This window comes from Columba livia, chromosome 1 (assembly GCF_036013475.1).
Source record: "Columba livia isolate bColLiv1 breed racing homer chromosome 1, bColLiv1.pat.W.v2, whole genome shotgun sequence".
Classification (NCBI taxonomy): domain Eukaryota; kingdom Metazoa; phylum Chordata; class Aves; order Columbiformes; family Columbidae; genus Columba; species Columba livia.
In genome coordinates this window covers 22,793,906-22,816,861 of record NC_088602.1, presented here as the reverse complement: position 1 = coordinate 22,816,861, position 22,956 = coordinate 22,793,906, and the positions used below count along the sequence as shown (strand labels likewise).

At 42.1% G+C, this 22,956-nt stretch overlaps 1 protein-coding gene across 6 annotated transcripts; it reads left to right on the top strand.

The window, feature by feature from the left end:
* The first annotated feature begins 194 nt into the window (after positions 1 to 194).
* Positions 195 to 21,526, top strand: GPR12 (G protein-coupled receptor 12). 6 transcript variants are annotated; one of them, XR_010469964.1, is made up of 3 exons: positions 195 to 329; positions 916 to 13,397; positions 21,178 to 21,526. XR_010469964.1 is itself a non-coding variant. In XM_021286202.2 (2 exons), the coding sequence occupies exon 2, from the start codon at positions 928 to 930 to the stop codon at positions 1,930 to 1,932; it is 1,005 nt and encodes a 334-aa protein (XP_021141877.1). In that variant the 5' UTR covers positions 195 to 329; positions 916 to 927; the 3' UTR covers positions 1,933 to 21,526. The 6 variants fall into 6 exon arrangements, 2 of the variants coding, with proteins under 2 accessions (XP_021141877.1, XP_021141878.1); XR_010469953.1 differs by having other exon boundaries at positions 20,135 to 21,526; XR_010469962.1 differs by having other exon boundaries at positions 916 to 20,506.
* Positions 21,527 to 22,956: the final 1,430 nt, after the last annotated feature.

Here is a 22,956-nt window from a genome sequence, read left to right as displayed (position 1 = left end):
CCATCGCCCCCTCTCAGAGCCCCAAACCCAGGGCACGTCCACCCCGAAAGCGCCTCCGTGGGTAGAGGGTCGGACGCCCCCTGCTGCTCCCCGCCCCCTCCCCTCCCCCGCGCGAGCGAGCTCGCGGCGGGAGGCACCTGCGCAGGCGCGCGCGCACGAGGCGAGCCGTTTCCCCACGTCCGCGCGCGCGCGCGCGCACCTGCCTCGCGCCGTCGGCCGCGCGCCGCGCCGTGAGGGCGGCCGGTCCCGCTGCCGCCTTGAAAGGAGCGCGGCGAGCCCTCTGTTCCTCCTCCTCCTCCTTCCTCCGACCCGCCGGGGGAAAAGCCCAGGTGACCGCCGCGGGGGGTGCGTGGGGGTGCGTGTGTGGTGTCCGCGTTGAGTTTGTAAGTTCTCAGAGGATGTCGCCCCCCCCGCCCCCGACACACACACACACACACACCCCGGGCGGGGTTTCCTCATAGGGGGTCGGTGAGGGTTCCCCCCCTGCCCCCATCCTGGCTGCTCCCTCTGTGACCAAAACAATCCCCCTTTGAAATCGTGGCTGCTGGATAGCGGGGTTTGCACCACCCCACTGCCGGCCCCCACCCCAAATTGCAGTGCTTGGGGCGGGGGTGGGGGGACGTGTTCGCTGTACTAAGGGCTCCCTCCCCTGCCTGTGCCCTCTCCCCTGTACAGGTGGAGGGAATCGCCTTAGGATCACTCAGCCTCCGTGTGCCTGTCCCTTGGCAAATAACCTCAGGCAGTTTTAATTTTTTCCCTCTGTTTTTTTGTTTGTTTGTTTATTGTCACATTTATGTAACAAGCGCTTGCCTGCACATTAAATTGGTGTTGCCGTCTAGGGCGTTGCATGCTCTGGGGGTGCTGTATCCAGTGCTGTGTCTGAACATTAAAAAAAATGTCTTTTTGTTGAAGAAGACAGGGGTTAAAATGAATGAAGATCTGAAGGTTAATTTGAGCTGGCTGCCTCAGGATCATGTAGAAGCCAGCTCTACCGAGAATGCCTCAGCCACAGGCTCCTCCCTGGTTCCTGTCGTAGACCCAGAGCCACAGCTTTTGGTAAACCCCTGGGACATTGTCTTGTGTACTTCAGGGACCCTTATCTCCTGCGAAAATGCCGTTGTGGTTCTTATAATTTTCCATAATCCCAGTCTTCGTGCCCCCATGTTCCTCCTGATAGGCAGCCTGGCACTGGCAGATCTATTAGCGGGCATTGGATTGATCATCAATTTTGTTTTTGCATACCTTCTGCAATCAGAAGCTACGAAACTGGTTACGATTGGACTGATTGTTGCCTCTTTCTCAGCATCTGTCGGCAGCTTGCTGGCTATTACTGTTGATCGTTACCTCTCCCTGTATTACGCTTTGACTTATAATTCAGAGAGGACTGTCACTTTTACCTATGTCATGCTTATATTGCTCTGGGGAGCATCTATCTGTATTGGACTGCTACCTGTAATGGGCTGGAACTGCCTCAGAGATGAATCCACCTGCAGTGTTATCAGACCACTCACTAAAAATAATGCAGCTGTCCTTTCAGTCTCTTTCTTGCTTATGTTCGCCCTCATGCTGCAGCTCTACATTCAAATCTGTAAAATCGTGATGCGCCATGCCCATCAGATTGCCTTGCAACACCATTTCCTGGCCACTTCCCACTATGTGACTACCCGAAAAGGAGTGTCTACTTTGGCCATTATTTTGGGGACTTTCGCTGCTTGCTGGATGCCTTTTACGCTCTATTCATTAATAGCAGATTACACCTATCCTTCTATATACACCTATGCCACCCTCCTGCCAGCTACCTACAATTCCATCATCAATCCTGTAATATATGCTTTTAGAAACCAGGAGATACAGAAAGCACTTTGGCTCATATGTTGTGGCTGTATTCCTTCTAACCTGTCTCAGAGAGCAAGATCACCCAGTGATGTTTGATTGGCAGCTAGGAGGACATTCCTTAACATGTTACTTTCCAGACATTCTTGCAACACTGTCTTTGGTTTAGATGCATTCATTAAATGGTGTGTGATGGCTTCATATAAAAACCACAGGATGCACTGACCTTGTTGTAAACGGAAAACCCCAGTGACCAAAATGAATCGTGTGGTTTAAGGGAGATTTCCAGAATCAAACTAATCGCTGTTACAGATTAATAATGTTGCTCAGGGTCTTTTTGTTATATTACCCAGACTTTGCCATGATTTTACATCAACTTTGCTCATTAAAATTAGATTGAAACACCACAGCCCCTTTGAAATTGTTTGTGTGATTGAGTTCAGTCATGCTGCATGTTATAGTCTGTTGTCAGGATGGATATTTTTTCCCCTCTGTAATTATTTTTTTAAAACAGGAAAAAAAAAAAACACCTCATGTCCTGTTAGCCCATTTGTATATCATCAGAATATTCTTCAAAATAATGGGCAATTGTACTGATCTTTATGGTATTTATTGTCATAATCCCAGTGCAACAAATTTGCTCTAAGAGAGGAAGTACTTTCCTAGCTTTTTATTTTACATCTCAGAATGAATTAGCTTGTTTTAAAGGGTTACCTGTTCTCTCCTGAGTTCTGGCATAATGTTAAAACAGAAAATACACTTTGCTTTGCTTTTCAAAGGTCAGCCATATGTTTTCACTTAGATATGGAACACCAGAGCTTATTATACTATTAATTTTTAAAAAATCAGTGGGTAGTTTTGGAGTCGACGAAACAATATGGCTTCTTTTGGCTATGCATTTATAATAGATGCAACACTATGTTTCTCAGACAAGTTTATCTTTTCATAAGTGTATAAGAAAATACCAAATAAATTAACGTACAAATTATTTGCAACACATATTTAGTGTTTACATGAAATGGCTCCCTTAAGTTCGTTATCAAATCAAAAGTATTACCACTTGTTTCTATTGTTCTGCCATATAATTTAAAATACTGAAGTTCATAAATTCTCAGAACATATCTGGTTCATAATTGTATGCAACCAGAACTGCAACATGAAACAATATTTTCTCCTTTTTTAGCAGTTTTATCCTTTAGAGATTGTGATTCTCCACACTGTACACCTGTCAGTTCACTTCATTATAGAATGACAGTTCTGGTCTAAAAAGCAGAGCTTCCTCTCATGAATGGTTACATTCCAAACTGCTTCTAACCTATTACTGAAGACACATTAGAATGCACTAGAAATAAAACATTATCTTTTAATTTGAAGACTTGACTGTCAGAGTTAAAATCCTCCTGGCAGATGTCTTTGGTGAAACTTAAGGTGTACCTCAATGTCTGTGCATGGGAGTTTATAGTACCGCTTCTATAAATGCTGATGGGAGCTCAATGTGTTAGTGCCCTGTCACCAGTAGGAGGTTATATTCCTTTAAACATCAAAGTTAGCATACTGTATTGTTGCTTCAGTATCTTCCATTACAGTTCAAAAAACCCAACAAACTCAAGTGTAAAAATAGCAATATTTACAGTTCAATGAAAAAAATATATCTGTATAGTATAGATAGTAGAGACAACTGTGTTGCTGGTCTGGATTTTTCCAAATGGAATCTGTCCTTTTCACATGGATGTTTGGGTGACTGTAGCTTTTTGTGGCAAAGTTTCTGTGACGTTCAGAATCATACGCTATACACAAAGCTGAATCTCAAATGTGAATGAGTTGTCTGTAAACAAGGATCTGTAGAGATCTCTTTTATTTTTTAATAAGCAGTAATTAATTTTAGCTGCGATGCTGGTTTCAAATTCTATGATTTACTTGATTTGGCCTTCACAATATTAGGCTCTTTGTGATCTGGTTAAATAATTGCATGGCATAGTCCAGCAGACCTGTGAACTTGCAGCTCCCTTGACTTCACTGTGGTTTACTGGTGCTGAGCACAGTTACACTATGGCCCCAGCTCCGTGTAGGATATTGGTGTTATTTATCTACTTCTGAATGCTGATGAAACTCTAGTCATTGCATTTTGTTAAGAATTTTTGTATAAGAAATAATCACTTCATAAATATCTATGCTATGTATGCATGCAGTTTTGCAAGTATGCAAAGTATTGGGAATAAAAGGCAGTAAAAATCATGAGCTGTATAATGAAGAAAGACTGACTAATGTAGAATGGCATCTTTTTAAAACAACAAATGAGATAGTTAAAGTCAGGCAAAGTTTGCCCCCTCACACTTTTTTTTTCCTCCAATTGTTCTTCTGTATCAAATAGCTGCTCATCCTTATCATACTTTTTTAGCTACAACTGTGACCAGAATTCAGTCCTGGGGCAACTGTTGTTTTGCTTATGCAGACCTGTTCTCATCCTCTTGGATAATGTCACAGGCACTAGTGCTTTTCTCTCCACAACACCTGGGTGGTAGGGAAGCCAGAAAAAGCACAGAGGGAGATAATGTCGTCTGCACTTCTCGTTCTGGTTCACCTAACGTCCTTGTCATCTTCCTTGCTCCACAGGCTGCTCAAATCCACAGAGGCTCTGCAGTGTGCCGACCTTTTCCTTGTGCCAGAGCAGAGAAATTTGTAACTGGAAGCTCCTCTCTCAAGGAGCAGTGCGAGTCAAATGGAGCAAAGAAGGATTAATTATAGAAGTTCCACAAAGCTAGCTTGCAGGGATGTGATTTGCCCTGGTTTGAGTAGTACATGATTACCTTTCACCAAAAACAGATGAGAAATGTGATTATGCCTCCAACCTACTGTTGTGACCTCCAGTGAGGATGTTGGCTCTTCCAGAAATATATTCTTAAATTGAGACTGTGCAGCCTAGGCCAGAAAATCCTTCTGGAAGTTGTTGACATAGGTTTGCTCACAGCTGTCAGGCCAAACCTTAGCATGGTTTCCAGTACTAGATAGATGCTGTATAACACACCTGTGAATGAACTCTTGGAGGATTGGCAGAGCTGTGGCACCAAAGCTGCCTACCTCACTTGCCCAAAAGAAATGCTTGACAGACAGCCGCTTTTCAGGCTCTGCAGAATTAAGCAATTCTCTGCTATGACCTCAAAGTTACAGTGTAGGCTCCAGTCTGTGTGGTGAGGTGCCAGTATCCATCCACGATCCCTCTGACACTGGCAAAAATACAGCCAGCTTGTAGGGTTCTGTCATTGTGGCATCCCATTAAACAACACCTACGTGTAAGACCAGTAGTGTTAGAGTCACCATTCTATGTACAGTGAAGTATCTTTCATATCTCCATTATAATGTCTAAAGTATTTTTTCTTAATCTGTAATTTAATTTAAAGAATTAAAATTCATTTTATTTAATAACATGCTTGACCCAAAGTTATTAACATGTTGCATCTTAATGTGCAAAATTTAATGTACTCGTTTTTTTCATATATTCATCCCTAATGCTTGAGAGAGGATTTTTTTTTTAATAGTTTGGGGTTTTTTTTAACCGTTTCTCCTAACAGTAAGATTTCAGCAATATGGGGAAATGCGTTTTTACCACAAGAGCAATAAAATCCTCCATGTTGTGGGTACTATAAACTACTGAGTAAGCTCAGAGCAATAGAGAGGAAGCAATATATTCTTTAGACAAAAAATAATAACTTGCGTAAGGACTTTTAAATAAGCAGAAGTCTTCCTTTGTTAACCAGTTTCTACCAGACTGGTGTGGGACATTATTTCTGCTTGATTTGTCACAGTTATTGAGTTCCTGAATAGAATTGTTCAGCAATAACCTTTTACCTTAGTTCTTGGATCCTGAATTCATAGTATTTGCAAGAGAGAATTCTGTACTACAGTGGGTATTTTTATTCTTGTTTGGCATTTAGTTGTACAGCATTCCATGGAGAAATTAATTTCTTTCAGGATTTCCAATTTTAACTTGATACTAAGAATACTCTTCACCAAACACAAACTGAGAATAACTGAATTTGTCATGCCCATCAAGATGGATATCATAAATGGTGCTAGCCCATCCAGAAGACACTTAGGCTTTTAAAAGAACATGGTTATGGTATCATGGCAGAAAACCCCTACCAATACCCAGGGTATCGCTGCTGTGTCTTCCTAACAGGGCACGCAGTGACATAAGCAGCTGCACCTAGCCTTCATGTTTGAGGGCCAGCCTTGAGGCATCTCGCAGTCACTAAAACCCCTCCATGAGAGAGTTTGGCTTAGGGCAGGAGCTGTGGATTCATTTCTCAAAAGTGATGAGCAACTTACCAGTGTGACTGGAAGTTGGAATAAAATAGCATTTCTACAAACCAGGCTCCTGAAACACAACTACACACAAAAATGGCTTCTCTAACATTCAGAACCATATTTTCAAAATGTTGACCCTGACTTTTATGGAGAAAAAGTATGTATGGTCTGGTTTTGTATGTACAGCAAAGAAAGAAAGGTAGATAAGAATTAGAGAGTCACTATGTAAAAAAAAAAACAAAAACAAACCACCAGCTGTTCTGTCACTTTATCTGAGATACTGAATGGTTCTTAGTCCTTGAAACAGAAACCAACTCTGGCAACTTTCTAGAAAATCCTCAATGCCAATAAGTCAGTGTAAGAGCTTTGTAGAAGAAGTAGGAGGACTAGCATGGTTGCCAGCACAAAATAATTTGATGTAGCAGCTGTGTTATGAGAATAAAAACAATATACCTGCACACCAGCTGTAGACAGATCAAGTCCTGAGTGTATAAGAATAGCACCAGAAAAAGGTGAACAGCATTACTTTAAATCATGCTGCTTCAAGAAGACAATATCAGTTCAACTCTCACTGGATATGGATCCTACATTGTAAGAAATAAAGGATATTTTAAAGTGCTACTGACCAACTATTCAGGGAAAGATATCATGGAGTTGTATTCTTTTGAAGGGGATCAAGAACCCAGCGAGATCTATGAAGGAAGTAATTAAGTATGGTGTTAAATATCTACATGTAGACTCATCACATCTCTGTGAGAGAAGGTCTGAGAATCACTTTAAGGTGTTACTTGGCTACCTTTTCGAGAATCTAATTCTAGAACAAGAGGCTGCTCCTGTACATGCATTAAATGCAATGAAGAATATGTCCTCTTTTATGTATTTATCAAAAGGAACAAATAGCTCTTTGGAGTCAGAATTGTTTGCCAACTAGACATCATTTTAACTAATACCACAGGAAGCCACTTTACAAAAACTGTTTGATAACTTCAGTTTTAAACTTAGAAAAACAAAATTTTCAGATGCTTACTGTATTGCACACTTGGCATGTTGCATGATAGCAAGAGATTGGTATTAGGGCTACTCAAATTTGGTGCTTCATCAACAAAAGGCCAGTGCAGATAACAGTGCATCACTGTACTTGGGAAACACAATTTTATATAATATTCTGATTTCCTGATTATTTTTTTTTTCGATTTTTTGAATGCCATTATATAATGTGGTAGTTTACCCTCCCTTACAGTGCCACATTTAATTTAGCTTAGTGGTAGTCTAGAGATGTGCAATGGAGAAAATTAAAGATCTCTCATTCTCTGTTTATAGAGAGGAGTCTAAAAGGAAAGAGTGTGCTTTATATGTCACAAATAAGCAATAGAACAGGAAAGATAAATTAGGTATCCTTATCTCCCCTGTCAGTAAAAGAATGATGGGACTTGCAGTAAATTTGAAAGGTAGCATATCTGGAAATACTTTTTTGGTACAAAAGGAGATGACCCCATGAAACCAGGTGCTAATGGCTTCTTCAAGCCAAGAATTTGCAGTTCATAGAATCATAGAAGGCTTGGGTTGGAAGGAACCTTTAAAGGTCATCTAGTCCAACCCCCCTGCAATGAATTCCTTTTAATGGATCAGAAATCTGGATGAACTGCGAGGATATTTGCTTTCATATTAGGTTAATGATGAAAGATGAGAGGATGGAAGTCTTTATGGCTTGGTGAATCAACCAGGTAGTCAGTGCTTGAGCTTGGATAGGAAGAATGCTTGAAGAAATGCATCCCTGGTGAGCAGATTGTTTTGAACTTTACCCAATGTACATGGAGTACCTGAGAAGGGCTCTGGGGCTGTGGTTGTTCCAAGGTGTAGCGAAGCAGCCCCTGTCCTTGCAGCTGGCAGTATCGCTGTTCCTCTTGAATGGTGCCCAGAGAACAGGAAGGAGGAAATGTGAACATCCTCCCTTGAAAATGTGACCTCATATGTTTTATTCAGGTTATTACTTGTCTTGCTAGCAGAGTCTTACATGGCTCTGCTTGAAATCAGAAGAGGTTTTTTGTGGAAAAATATTGAAAATATGAAAGTAGAACCAACAGCAGATTACAATAAGTCATTATGTATTTCTGTTTCTTCTAAGCAGCAGCAAAGTCTGTAACTTTGTAGTAACCATTTCCTTGAAAACAATATGCCCTTGCACTAAAAAACTAAAAAGTGAATATAGGTTAAATTAAACCATATCTCAGTTAACTAGTGTATCACTGCTGTGATGCAAACTAATTCATGAACCTGTTGGAGTGAGTACAGAGGAGGGCCATGAGGATGATTAGAGGGCTGGAGTAGGTCTCCTATGAGGACAGGCTAAAGAGAGTTGGGGTGGTTCAGCCTGGAGAAGACAAGGGAGACCTTATAGCAGCATTGCAGGCTATTTACGGGAAAGCTGGAGAGGGACTTTTACAAGGGTATGCAGTGACAGGACAAGGGATAATGGCTTCAGACTAAAAGAGGGTAGATTTGGGTTAGATACAAGGAAGAAATTCTCCCCCATGAGGGTGGTGAGGCACTGGAACAGGCTGCTTGGAGGAGTTATGGATGCTCCAGCCCTGGAAGTGTTCAAGGCCAGGCCGGATGGGGCTTTGAGCAACCTGGTCTAGTGGAAGGAAAGGTGTCCCTGTCCATGACAGGGGGGTTGGAACAGGGGTTAAGGTCCCTTCCAACCCACATCATTCTATGATTAATTCAATGTCATTGAAAGGATAAAGGGACGTTTTCCAGTGGAGGTTTTTTGCAAATGGGTTGAGAGAATAAAACTCATTTTAAAGCAAGGTCAGTCAAACTTGAATCACAAACCCCTTGAATTGCCTTTTGAGGAAATAGTTCTCTCCTCCCCAAAAAATTTGTTTTGCACTCAACATACACCAAGGTAATTTTACAAACTCTTGCTGACATGCTAAATATTTAACCAAACAAAATAGTATTATGGGTTTCCCCCTACCAGGTGGAGGGAAGACTTTTTATGTCTCAGAACTAGTGAACTGATTTATTTAGCTGGCATCTCTAAGTAAACCAGACATTTCTAAAAAGCGTGGAGTACTTACAGACATTCACTCCACATTTAGGGGCTTCATTAAATTACTGAATTACTGTTTCAGCTGATGACCATAGAATTACCTGGAGGAGGAGGGGTGGGTGGTCGGTCATGTCCTTTTTTGGTTGTGTTGTTGGTTTTGGTTTTTGTTGTTGTTGTTGTTTGTTTTGTGGGGATTTTTTGTTGTTTTCTTTTTAACCCCTGTAGTAAGATCTCTGATACAGTCCTTTCTATTTAAAGACAAATGCTGGTTTATGGTTGGACACAAAGGTCTTTTCCAACCTAAATGATTCTATGATTCTAAGAGCCTGCCTCTCATAAGTACAGTGCTGCATTCTTAGGAAAAAAGCTTATTTACAGAGGTTTTAATACTTTGTTAAAACCCTTTCAGATGCATCAGCAGCACTTTTTCATTGAACAACTTTGGTGGGCATTTGCCCAAACTGGAAATTTGGTTTTTAAAAATAGATTTGGTTTTTAAAAATGTATAAATTAATTCTTAAAAGGAAACACCCATCTCCAGATTTAACTTAAGGAACTTAAGTACTAGCTATATTACATGCAGACTGGAAACAGTTTCTTAGAGTAGTTTGGTATGCTGTTAACTTAATTAAATATTATGAGCTATCGTACTTAAACACTAAAATAGCCTAATTACATACTTAAATATATATACATAATTATTATAATATTTATTTTACTTTTTATATGTATGATATGCTAGATATTGTGCTCTATACCTTCAGTGTTGTAATGGTCCAGGTGTAACCTGTTCACTGGGGCAGTTTCATATGATTAAAGAAAAACATTGCCAAACTTGTATGAATGTTGCAAACTGAAAGATTCAGTGGTAAGTGATCAATATTTCAACAGAGACAATCCAGAAATTTTGGAAGGGAGGTGAATTCTCATGTCTTTAATTTGGACAAATCCTGCTGCTGGCTTTGGGATTACAGGAATGGGACACATGCAGGACAGAATACAAAGAGGATATTTATCACCAACTTGAGCCTACGTAGCAGTTTTATGTTCCTGTGCATACTGTTCCCTGTTGTCTCTCTGTCTCTTGTAGGTGCTTTGGTAACAGGACTGCACAGATCAAAGAGCAGTCCACACAGTCGTCTGGCACTGCACTTTTTGCACTGGCTGATGCTAACCCAGGCAATATTACAGTATCTAAAACATTGTATACATTTATTTTTAAAGGGAACATGAAATATGCATATGCTTCTGGGGCATCCTAGGAAAAGGGACTGGGACCTATAAGATTTGGGGCCAAGGCATGGAGCTCTTAATGCATTGCTTACTTGTGTGACTCATAGAATTTTCCTCTTACTTCAGTGTTTGCTAAGATGTAACTCACCAAAATCACCAGGAATTCAGCTTCCACTGGTTTCAGGGAAGAAGTATTTTGTGGTATGCAAATGAAAGCAGCATGATTTGGCCCTTTGAAAACTGAGATACCCACATACACATACACATAGGTGGTGGGTCTGGCAGTGTTGTGTTCGCGGTTGGACTGGATGATCTTAAAGGTCTTTTTCAACCTAAATGATTCTATGATTCTGTCCTGAAAGGGACCTCCTGTTGAATCCTCGTGGAGCTCAGGGAGCTGTGCCCCATCCATGGGTTTTTGTTCTGCTGCTCTTTGCTTGCCCTCTGACAACGTGCTCCCTCAATACAGGAGCAACACGCCATCCACCTTGTAGTGCCTCTGCCCCAGAGGGCTCATGAGGAAAGAGCAGGGAGGTGAGGCTTTTCTGCAGTGTTGATTGCAGGGTCAAAGCATGCTGGGTTCAGAAGGGAGCTCTGCTTCCAGCAGAGAGCTTTCTGAAGATATGGTAGAAAATAGGGAGCCTTCACATTCCAACCAAATTTCAGCTCCTTTCTTTTGTATTTCCCTTTAACTGTAAGTAGAGGCATCCATTAGTCTGGCAGGAGGGGAACATGGCATAACTGGGAGTTAGCATGCTCCAGCATGCAACTTTTTACACGGCAGCTCTTCCAGAGCAGAGCAGCAGAATGCACAGTACTCTGCTTCTGAACTCAGGCTGGTCCCACAGCTTAAAATGTATAAGGGCAAAATGAAGTTTTCCAGAATGTGGAAACAGCATCTGTGATTTGTGCCAGAATGGGTATTGCAGCTGGAGAGGCAGGTAAATTGCCTAGATTACATATACAGCAAAATATTCAGGCAATTTCTAAGGTTACTTGCCTGTGCCCAGATTTTCTGTTGGGCCTCAGCCAGAGCCCAAGGAAATGGACATTCTTATTTTTATCATTATTTCTAGAAAGAGCCACATTAGACCTCTATCCATTTTATATGTCTACACCTTTTTACTCTTTGGGGCCAAAATCTAGGTCGTGTTGTGTTTTGTTTGGTCTCAGCTTTACTGTCACAGCCAAGCCTACAAAAGTTGATTGTAAATGTGTTTACAAATAAAAAGAAATTTAATAGGATAAAATGTTATAACTGTGCCTCTGAAATAAAGCGGTAAAACTCTGTGTTTAACTTCAGTCCCAGGCCATGAAATTTGGAATACTCTGGACTAGTAGAACCACTTGTAGTTTTCTAGACTTGCTAACCAAGCCCCTACTTTCTTTTTATTGCCAAATGCAACTAAAAATAACCTGTGGTTTATCACGCTCATCTCCTGAAATTCTCAGAGAGAACTTTTCCTAGGAACCATAGTACAATTCATGTAAACTCCTGATACTACTGGCTGCAGTGTGGTTCCGTGCTAAATTCTAAAAGCTTTAGCAAAAGCAGCTGCATGGGGGTAGTTCTCACACTACACATCTCATTAGGAGCCAAATGACTGTAAACCAGTAATTTAAATTCTGCATGTTGTGCTTTTCATATGAGAACCAATTTCTGGTTTAGTACATAAAGGCCTGTGGTTATTTCTTATACTAACTTAGGGTTGTTTTTTTCATTTAACCGTGGTTGAAGTTTGAACCATAGCTTGCCAGTATATGAAGTCATTTTAAAAGGAAGTGAAACATCTTTGCCTCAGTTTCCCTTAAGATTAAAGCTTTGGATTGCAACTACAGAGCTTCTTGTTGTATACAAGATAGTAATTTAATGCACTTTATTTGAAAAAGGCACAAATTATTTTGTTTATAAAATGTTACAATTGCACTATGCTGTAAGAATCAGTTACTAACTATAAACTGTACAGTTTTGTAGTCAACATTGTGTTTAGTCATAAATGATTGAAACAATTACATGTTTCAGTTAAATGTTAATTTTATATGTGGTATATGTAAGTACAAATAAATTTTCGTTTCTAAAAAAAAAAAAGATTGTCCATTTCATTTAATTGAATTTCACATTCCATTTCAAATAGCAAAACACTATTATTTCTAAAAATATAAAATAAAATATGATCCAGTGCAAAGAGATGGCAGATGACACTAACTAAACTTGGACGTTAAATTCAGATGAGCAAACTTCAGCTGAACTTCAGTAGATCCTCTGTATCCATGAGTGCTGCAAAAGGAAATATCAGGCACTACAGTTTTGTACAGACAGTCTGAAAGAATTGCTAACAGGAATTCCTGAATGCAGAGTTGTAAATGAAAGCCAGAGTGCCCTTCCAGGTCTACCTTTCTTATCCAAGTTAACTTACCTCTTATGCACTTCTGACATACCGCTGTTTATTATCATTGTATACACTTAGTTTTGGGGAACAAAATTCAGTATGGATGTACAAGAGAGTCTGCGCTGAGTCTTGCTAAATGGATGTAAATACTTAATAGCTGAGTTAGTTGTCATTAATGGGGAGAGCTACAACTTGAAAGAAACTATGTTAACTTAGTTATTTGGTTTTTGGTTGTTGTGGGTGGGTTTTTTGTTTTATTTTTGTTTTTTTTTCCAGAGTTTTGCCCTGATCCTCCACTTAAGTAACTGTAAAGTCAGATGCATGATCACAGTTCTGTTTCTCCAATTTGACTGTTACAAACAGGCTAAAAGAAAATAGTGGACTGTCTCATTTTCCATTTTTTTTAAAAAATGTGTATTTTAATTCTTCTGTATGGTTTTCTTGAATACCCAGCTTATTTTCCAGGCATATAAATTGATGGAACGAGCTACATCTCTAACTGTAAAACCGACTATTGTGTACCATAGCTGGTGAACATGTAACTTCTGAAGTAAATTGGCCAGTGACTGACAGATATCCAGGTAAGTAATGGAGAGTGAGGCTGCTTCCTTCCTGTTACGCAGAACTGCAGTCCTGCAGCTCAGGTGTATCCCGGAGGAGATCTCAGTAATGTTTACTTGAACTGGACACACCTGTCCTCTCGCCTCTCACACCAGACATTCAGGCACCAGCTACTTTATCTAGAGAAAGAGAAATTGGTGTCATCGTGCAGGCATAGACTCCCAGTTTGTGTCTCTGCAGTTAAACTACAGCCAAAAGGACTACAGCAGAATGGTGATCAGGGTGTATTTGTTAAATGTTTTTTGCTTAACTAAACATGAACTGCAGTTACACAATATAGATCCTTTAGATCTATCAGCCATCCAGTCTACTAAACTAGATAATTAATAAAAAATAAAGGGGGAAAAAAAGAAAATGGGAGAGGGAGGGGAAATAAGTGTTTCACCTAACAGAGAAGCCAGTATTGAAGTCATGTGGCCAGGGCTGTTCGGGGATCTTTTTGAGCTTAATCACTGGAACCTAAAGTAGGACAATAAACTGAACCTGTTCTGACGCTACAGTGGATGTTTAACCTGCATCTGTAGTCAGGAGAACCAGGAACGAGCAGGGAGCAGTGGGGGCAGATGACTTGAGCTTTTTGGCATTGCTGTGTTGGTGCCCCTTCCACACCTAACAGCGTCGGTGTAACAGCATCCTGGAAGTCACTGATGGAAATATGATTAGGAGGGCAAAATGGCTGACTAAATCAATAGAATAGTAAAAACTGCCAAAACTTAATGGTACTCAGCCAGAACTGTAAAGGAATTCCTACTAATATTGTGGAGGATTAATTGCATTACAGGACTGGTAGGTATCTTGGTTGTGGTTTTGTTCAGTGCAGATAGCATCCTTCTGCTCACAAAGCAAAACAGCACTGTTACTAAAGGAGTGTTTTGGATTAACTGGGAACTTCAGGCACTGGCAATGCTTAGACCACCCAGTAACAACTGCTTTGTGCCTTCTGCCAAACATACAGTGCTTTATGTGCTATGTTTGGGTTTCAGATACTTTTGTCAACTATGTCTGGAACTAAGCAGAAGGAAAGAGCAGAATTTTTAATAATGGATATGCAACAGAAAACTTCTGTGGGCATTAATAAATGGTCAGTGTATTTACAAGGGTAAAATAATTTAAAACTGTCAGGACATCAAATAATTTCCGTGCTGCAGTAAGCAAAGTGAAGTTTTTTTATAAAAGTGGAAATCTAAAGACTGTTGTCCAGTGTCATCCTTTGGCTCAGTTGCAGCATTCCAGGTGCACATGCCTGTTTTTACATTCTCTGAAGCGTCTGTGGGTCATGTCAGAGATGAGCTGCTGGGTTAGGTGGCCATTTGGACAAAGTGCACCTTATTTTACCTTCTTAGTAAATTCTTATGGATCATCTTATTTATAGTAGGATATCAAAGATTGTCTACAACTTCACCACTGTCCTGTAGCATGAATCTTTGACGTCTACACAAAGTGCAAGGCCCATGCAGTTAATGGATATTTTACACTCATCACTGAAAACTGTGTAGGAAATACATCAATCTGGAATATATGACAAAGACAATTCCATTTGCAGGTACTCAGGCTTTTAAAAAATTCCAAATTATATATATCTTTTAAAGTTATTTTAAATGATCTAGGATCATATGGATTTAAATATTTTTTTTTTTTTTTTTAGAATTGCTTTTAAAGGTAGCAACTCAAACCTTATTATTTCTCTTTTTTTATTTTTAAAAATTATTGTATTTTATTGAAATGGCATCCTTATAACAGAAATGCTCTCTGGGGTTGTTACTCTTTGCATTCCACTGACTTGAGTGCGAGCTGAGTAAACCCAGCACTGTACAGCATGTAACAACCAACACTTGGTTACTACATGCAAATCAGCTCTCACTTGAGCATCTTCTGCTTGTGGATTTTATTCAGTTTTTTTTCTTCTTTTGTATCTGCCAAAGTGCTTCATCCCCTAATTTTAAAGATGTTGGCCTTTCAATGCAGGGCATTCTTTTTCTGATAACAAAAGGTATTTTAATGTACCAGGACACTGTCTTCCCATCAGTGGCCTAGAAGAGCTAGTTTCACCTGCATTTTTTATCATGATATATGGAGTTTAAATGATGCTTGACAGTGAGCCTATATAAATTCGGTTTTAAGATGCATTGAGTTTGCCATTATCATCATTTTGAGCTGTCAGGCTCAAAAGCATCCTCTCACAATTTCCAGGACAAGGATCATCCCACTCCAAATCATTCAGCTCACATGGGGAATGCAGAGGATGTGGCAAGCTGGGATGGGAGAGAGCCCTTGCAACCCCAGTCTTGGGCATGAGAGGATTTCAAAATTTCAAGCTAACCTAAGGATTCCCTTCACTCCCTGGATATTCTTACTCTTTCACCTTCGCAACAGAGGGTGACAGAGAGGGGGCTGGTATGAATTCAGAAAGTCTTCAGGTTCCCCCCTTCTCTCTTAAATGCCTGCCATCCATCCATCCATCCATCAACTGCAGCCTCCAGTGCCTGTTCAGTTTCCTCCAAGAGCTGGGCTTTCTTGGTGGTGCTGCTGACAGTGCCCTGTAAAGACATCCATGGAAACCACCACTAGCCAAACAGTGCATCTCCAAGGGTATCAGACAGAGGGAAGCTTTTGCTATTTGCTAGTTCAACCCAATAAAAGTATTTCCTTCCTGACATCCAAGCAAGCAGTGGGACAGACCCATGCTCTTGAGAGGGGAGCAAGGGTAAGCGTTGACTTTGCTCCCACCAAACAAGAGGCAGGGAAGACGGAGGAGGGGCTGGTCACTGCACAGGCTGCAGGCCTCCCTTGGCTCTATTACTCTGCAGATACGGTCGAGTTCACTGCCTGTAGCGTACGCTGTGCTGAGCCAGGGCCATGCAGCAGCAGCTCATCTCTCCCTTGATGCTTTGGCTCCTGCAGCCTAGTTTCTTGTTGAAATGAGCTCCAGGATTTATTGTCAGTGCTCAATTCACAATCCCTTCGGACTTCTTTTTGTGAGAACTAATAAAGCGGGTCTGGGGTTTTCTTATTGCTGTTTTTTTAATGAGCAGCCTGTTTTCAGTCCCTGGGATTCTCTGTGTTGTGGTTGGTTTGGGGTGGGGATTTTTGGTTTTGCTTGTTGTGTTTTGTTGGGTTTTTTTTACCTTCCAGGAGGAAGTAAGGGGAAAGTATTATGACTCCTTAATGCTTGGTCCGTTTCATTCATCATACTACTTCTGAGCAGTGTTTGTTTGCCTTCAGTCCAGGCACAGCTTGTGCACAGCCTTCACAGAAACAGTCAGCCTTGCCAATAGATGCGTCTGGTCTTAGATCTGCAGACTCTGTGTCTGCCTTCACACGGTACTTCAGGCTGGCCCCATTTCAGCAGCTGCACGTCAGCTTTGGGACTGCTCCCTCAAACTGCCCGCTTCCTCAGGAAAGGCAGCAGCCGTTCTCAGATGGTGGCAGTGACCTGCCTCTGCACCCTGCGGAGCATTTGCTGCTAAAACTGGCCAGTTCTGCTAGCAGAAGGGGTGCCCAAGAGAGCATCCCCAGGGTGCTTGTTGCTGCTGCTGAGGTCACCACATCCCTGGGGCCTGGGCAGAGCGGGATGCGAGGGGCAGACAGCAACAGGCACTGGTCAGGGAGGCTGATTCTCCTTCCCTTATGAACAGATGCAGGAATAGACGTTTATCTGTCCAGAATGTGTTTGCTGCTCAGACATCCGTGGTGCATCTCCTTGAGGGAAGAGCCACCAGGCTAGATGGGTGTGTGGTGTAAGCCAGTCTTGTCCTGTGGCCGTGCAGCTGGGCTGTACTGGTATGAATATGTACGTAGCAGACCCACAGCCGCTTTTCGGTTTGCAGCTCGTATCAGTTCAGTGTTTTCTTCGCATTTACGTTTAATTTGTCTTACCAGGGACTGTTGTATTTTTCTTCAGAGATGAGATAAAGCATTCATCAGAGCCCAGTAGGTACCCCTATTCTCTTTAGCTTTCTTGCTTCTATTATACTTGATTCTATTAGAGGCTGATTTAATGAGCACTCATTACATACATGCATCTCTCTCTCTCCAGAGATCTAAGCAGTGGAATCTCCTACAAAATGATGCAGTGCTTTGTTTTAGTTTGGTTAAAAACAGAACAAAGTGCTGCTCTGTGTCCCTCTCAATCATCTCACCTTCAGCAGTCATTTGCAAAAAGACTGTTGCTTTTTCCTCTGCTTAGAAGTTATTTTTACACCATTTAAATACAGCTTAATCGTATGATAAAAGACTTTCCCAAGCACAGGTCTTTCCCATGTGTCAAAATATCAGTGGATTCCCTATTTAACATCAGACGCAACTGCGCTGCAGTCGTAGGTGAAGTTTCCCCTGTGAACAGCCTGCGTAATATATCACTGTAGAGAGCATTTCCCTTTGGAAAACCGTTCTGAGACAGAAGTCAGCAGGGCTCTGACCCCCACAGTGGAAATCAACAGAAAAATCCTCAACAGCAGCTAAGTGCCTGTAAAGATGTTGGTATACATGGAAAGGTAGTGCCGTGTCTAGAATAACTCAGGCCGTTTATGATAAACTAGCAGTATTGTTTTCAAAGATACAGAAGCCGTGGCAAACAACACATGTAAAGTGCTTCACGGCAGATGGCAATGTGAGCAGAAAGAGGTCACATCAAACATGCAGCAAACACAAGTATCTGCTGTTCTTCCTTCTTGCTTCCTTAAGTGCTCACTATGAGAACGTGGCAAATGAGACTAGTGCTCCCTGCCACTGTGCAGGGAGCACTAAAAGAAATTATCTACTTAAAAGTTCTGAACAATTTCCACTCCTGAAAAAAGCCGGAGTCCATCACATTACCTGTGTGGCTCTCTGTCAGTAGCTCACAGTGTCTGGAAGAGCACACCCCCACATATCCACATTAAAGTTTAACATAAAACTACCACATTGTCAAGCTTACAGTGTAAAACAGGCTGGCATCAGCCTTCTGGTGATGCAGAAGCAAATAGCAGTGTTAAAAAAGAGCCAGTGACTTGAAAGGCTTGTAGTAACGGGGTAGAGGAAAGGTACAGATTCTGTGGAGATTTTTGGCACTGTGTGCCACCTCCCCTTGCGCAGTGTAGACACGTCTCCAGTGAAAATGTCTCCTGCAAAAATCTAAGTGAAGATGCAGCAACTGAGAGTTTATGGTCAGTGGGTCAGGTTAAAGGCCATAAGAAGCCTAAGGTTTACTTGGCCTATTAAAAGTTACAGAAAGCCTCATCTCTAATAAGGTTTTGCCAGATGCTTGCTAATGCAGATGAAGAATGGCTTAATTTTTCCCAGTGAAGATAGATAGAGCCCAAAATGTTCTTTGCAACCAGCATCAATTAGTTCACCAGCAGCAGCGCTACCATTTCCTGCAGAAAGGTCACAGGCTGTTTGCAACTTTCTGAGTCAAAAAACAATGCTTAAAACTCCAGCTGAAAACCACATAGCAGCTGTATACAGCACTGTAATTGCCCCCAGATTGCAGCAACTGACTACAAGAACCAGAACTAGAAACAAAATCCTGCCCAGGAGAGAATACAGGTTTTTGTTGCTGATAGTAAAATCAGAGCAAATATGTAAGTAGAAGAGCAGGACTGTACTTTGTGTGCACAGCATGACGGCTAGGATATGGTGTTTCAGAAATAAATGGGGTAACGAGCTGATGTGTGCATTACATGAGAGCCCATCCTCTCTACACTGAACATTGTGTAAGAATTCAGGAAGCAACATGGAAACCTCTTGATAGCCCTGCTTCCCCTCTGGTTCACCATCAGCACAAACAAGAGGTCTGGGTTGCTGGAGAGGTATGGAGATGACTGTGAGGTGACAAGCTGGGAGGCCAGGCAGGCAGCCGAGAGGGACCCTGCTTAGCGCAGCCTGGAGAAAAGGGTTTTAACCTTGATACCTGAGCTTTGAGCTGGAGGGGGGGCAGACAGGTGGTGAGAGCGGACACAGTCCTGGAGGTGCTGGTAGCCCAACACAACATCCCATCAGTGTATAAAGTCAAATTTAGCAGATTAGATTAATAGGAGCTGATGGGAAACTTTGACACTTACAGAACATGTATCGACGTACATGCTTTATTCTACAAAGGCTTTGTAATACCCAAATTGTCATTGAGATAACTGAGATCAGACTGATCAACAACTCAACATCACTTTGTACTGTATTTTGATGTTAAAGGATTAGTTTTGTAAACACACACCCATGTGGGAAAGTAACAGTGCAGGTAAGTCACAGGTGGTTCCACAATGGCTTGTGAGGAAAAATTGAAGGAGCTTGGCTCATTCAGCCTGGAGAATTGATGGCTTCACGGGGACCTAACAGTGCGTACAGAGATGTTGTCAGGACAACAGATCCAAGATCTTCACAGTGGTGCACGGTGAGAGAAGGAGAGACAACAGGCATAAGCAAAACAGGTGAGGTTGAGACTGGGTATGAGGAGAAACTACTTCCCGTCAGGCAGAGACACTTCCCGTCAGGCAGAGACACAGCTTGGCCAGCAGGGTTGTGCAGTCACTCCTTGGAGGTTTTCCAGACCTCACTGGATAAAGCCTGAGCAACCTGGGCTGGCCCTGCTTTAAGCCAGAGATTGGACTTGGAGACCTCCTGAGGTCCATTTCAACCTGAATTATCTTGTGGTCCTCATGGAGAATGTAACAGGCAGACTGAGGTATCAAACAAGAGGGGGTTTTGTTTTGTTTTTTCCCAGGTTTGATCCAAGATGTTCTACCGTGCCCTAGTTATGAGTCAGAGCCCCATACCTTGGTCCAGAATGCTTAGACCTTGGCAGAGCAGTGGTTCATAAAAGGGCAGAGATCAAACTGTATCTGAGTGCTAACCTCAAAAAACACTGCCTACAGCAGCACAATGTAACTGGGATTGTGTGCAGCACCTCACACTGAGCTCCAGCTGCATTTTCAGACCTGCTAAGTGATGGAGAACAACCACGGCTGGCTGTGCTCTTGCTGACGCCACCTTCTGTGCCGTACCACTCCAACAGGGCTCTGCTGCCTCACCTTCAACCTGCTGCTCACCTGGACCTTTCCAGCCTGGACTGATGCATGGGCTTATTTCACCACAGGTATAAGAATTTGCACTTATCTTCAGTGAACTGTGTGAGGTTCCTGTCATCCCATTCCTCCAGCTTACCAGCATCCCCATGAATTACAGCCCTGACCTCCAGTTTGCCTTCCGCTCAATTTTGTGCCATCCATGAGCTTTGGAAATAAAGTTGGACCAAGGTCTTCTTTGGCCCACAATGTGTTTGTGTTGTATCAGAGGCAGAAATGGTATTTAAAACAAAAAGTTCACACTTGTGTGTCGGTCTCCTCCATAGATAGGTCAGAACAGAAGAGAGAGCAGAGTTATGGCATGAGGCACCATTGGCACTTGGATTCTGAGTGGGAAAAATCACTCAACACCATCAAAAGTGGATCCTTTGTGAAACCCACCAGCTCACAGTCACTCAGCTCTAGCCCAAGCTGTGGGCACATTTCAAGTGCTCAGGAACAGTTCATCCAGAAGAGTAAAATCAGGACTTTATGTCTGCAGAGGCAGCTGATGCAACATACCCTGGTCTTCTGCTGTGAATTGTAGATAACCTGTGCTTAATACAAATAAAAACATATAAAGAACAATCACAATTATCAGTTCACCATGATTTATTTCTGTACTTGAAATAATTTAAGAGTATCAGTCTAGCTGGTAGCGACTGATCCATAATTGTTCTGACATTTGGCTCTTTATTCACAGTGCCAGACCAGAAGAAAAAATAAGAGCATGTAAAGACATCCTGTCCTCCATGGGACTGAGGCGCACAGAGAAGATTGCACGATTCCTGGATGGAGTGAGCCTTCCAGGCTCCAGGACTGTGCTAAAAAATACTGAAGTCCCAGGAAAAATAAAGGAGGAAAAAATATCTTGTCACTGCCAGCATTACTAATCAAGTACTAATGTTTATGAAATGAACATTTTCTATGGCAGCTGGTGTTTTGCTACACTTATATACATTTCCTTAATAGTGTTTTCCATGTTATCGCTGGCACTGTCACTCTAAATGTAATATAATTTCATTGCAATAATAAAATACTACACATACACAGTTTATAGAAATTCCTTTTCCCTGCCTAGCTTGACAATAGCTCAAACTGCCTGAGAAAGTGAAGTAACAGCTCGTTCATCACTGTCCCAGGTGGTTGTATAAAGCACTCTAGGAGTCCTGGTCAAACTGCTTTTGTCCTGTTGAAAAGATTCTTTGAAAGCCTAGTAAGTCAGGAACAATTCCTTGTGGATTCGTGACACAGATTTTTAAAAACTTTGATGCTCAGAAATATCGGATGGAAATCCCCACACGAGCTGCCTGGACTGATGACAGCAGGCCCACCACCATCCTGCCCAGCCAAAACCTGCTGGCCTGGCAGCTTCTGTCTCCACCGGACTGGGAGAAAAACGTTTTCCCAGTTCATTTGCAGTCGGCCACTGGAAACCCTGAGTACTGATTCCTGAGTGACGTGTCAGCCCACCCTGAAACGCAAGTGTCCCTACAGCAAACTCTCAGCAGCTTGCCCATGGAGAGGTGTGAGGCTGCTGGTGGGGCTCATCACTGAGCCTGAGGATGAGGGTGAATGTGGGAAGGCTTGTCCTAAGGTGTTAAACTGTGCCAAGTTTTACCTTAAAAAACTTCCTTTCCTAACTTTTCATGTAGAAAAAGAAAAAGCAGACACACAAAAATGTAAAAAATATCCCTCCCAGCTATTGAAACCTGGGTCTCTGACCTGGCCTGCTTTGCTGGCCACCAAGCCCCTTTCGCTTTGGGTAGGAGGGAAATCCCTGGGAGGATGCGGAAAGTGAGACTTGGAGGGGAGGTCCTCACATCACCCCCTGAATACTTGTGGAAACAAAGGTGTGTGGAGACTCCCATCCCTGTAGAGTGTATTTCCACAGTGGAGACTAACAGCAGAGACAATGCGAAGATCCAGGTACACCAGGACTACAGCACACACACATTTACACCCACCCCTACAGTGAAGCCCACCTGTCATCACTCCAGTCCCTGACAGGACATTAAGTGGACAAACGAGCAAGGAGCAGCCACTGAGGAGAAGCTCCTGGGGGAACCCGCTTAGCATCACTGCTTCCACAAGTGCTGTCTATGCAACAAAATGCCGTATAGCTTATATAGGTCTAGCAGAGCTGTATGCACACCAGCTGGGTGGGGTGTACCTGTCCCCTGCCTCTGATACAGCATGAAATCCCTGTGGAGCCAATTCATCCTGCCAGGAAGCTGACCTTAGGATGCACCAGAGCATATTCTCATTCAGTAGACAGGGAAACTGAAATAAACTGAAGATTTGTCTTTATGAGTACAGCTCCCAGGGCAGTAGGGCTTTTCCTCAGCTCTACAGCAGCAATAAAAAAGGAATTACAGAAACTCCATTATCTTAGGTGTATGCATATTCCTGCAAGAATTAGGAAAATATTAAAACCAGAGCAGCTACTGTCAGTGCCATTTCATCAGAACGATTTGCCTGC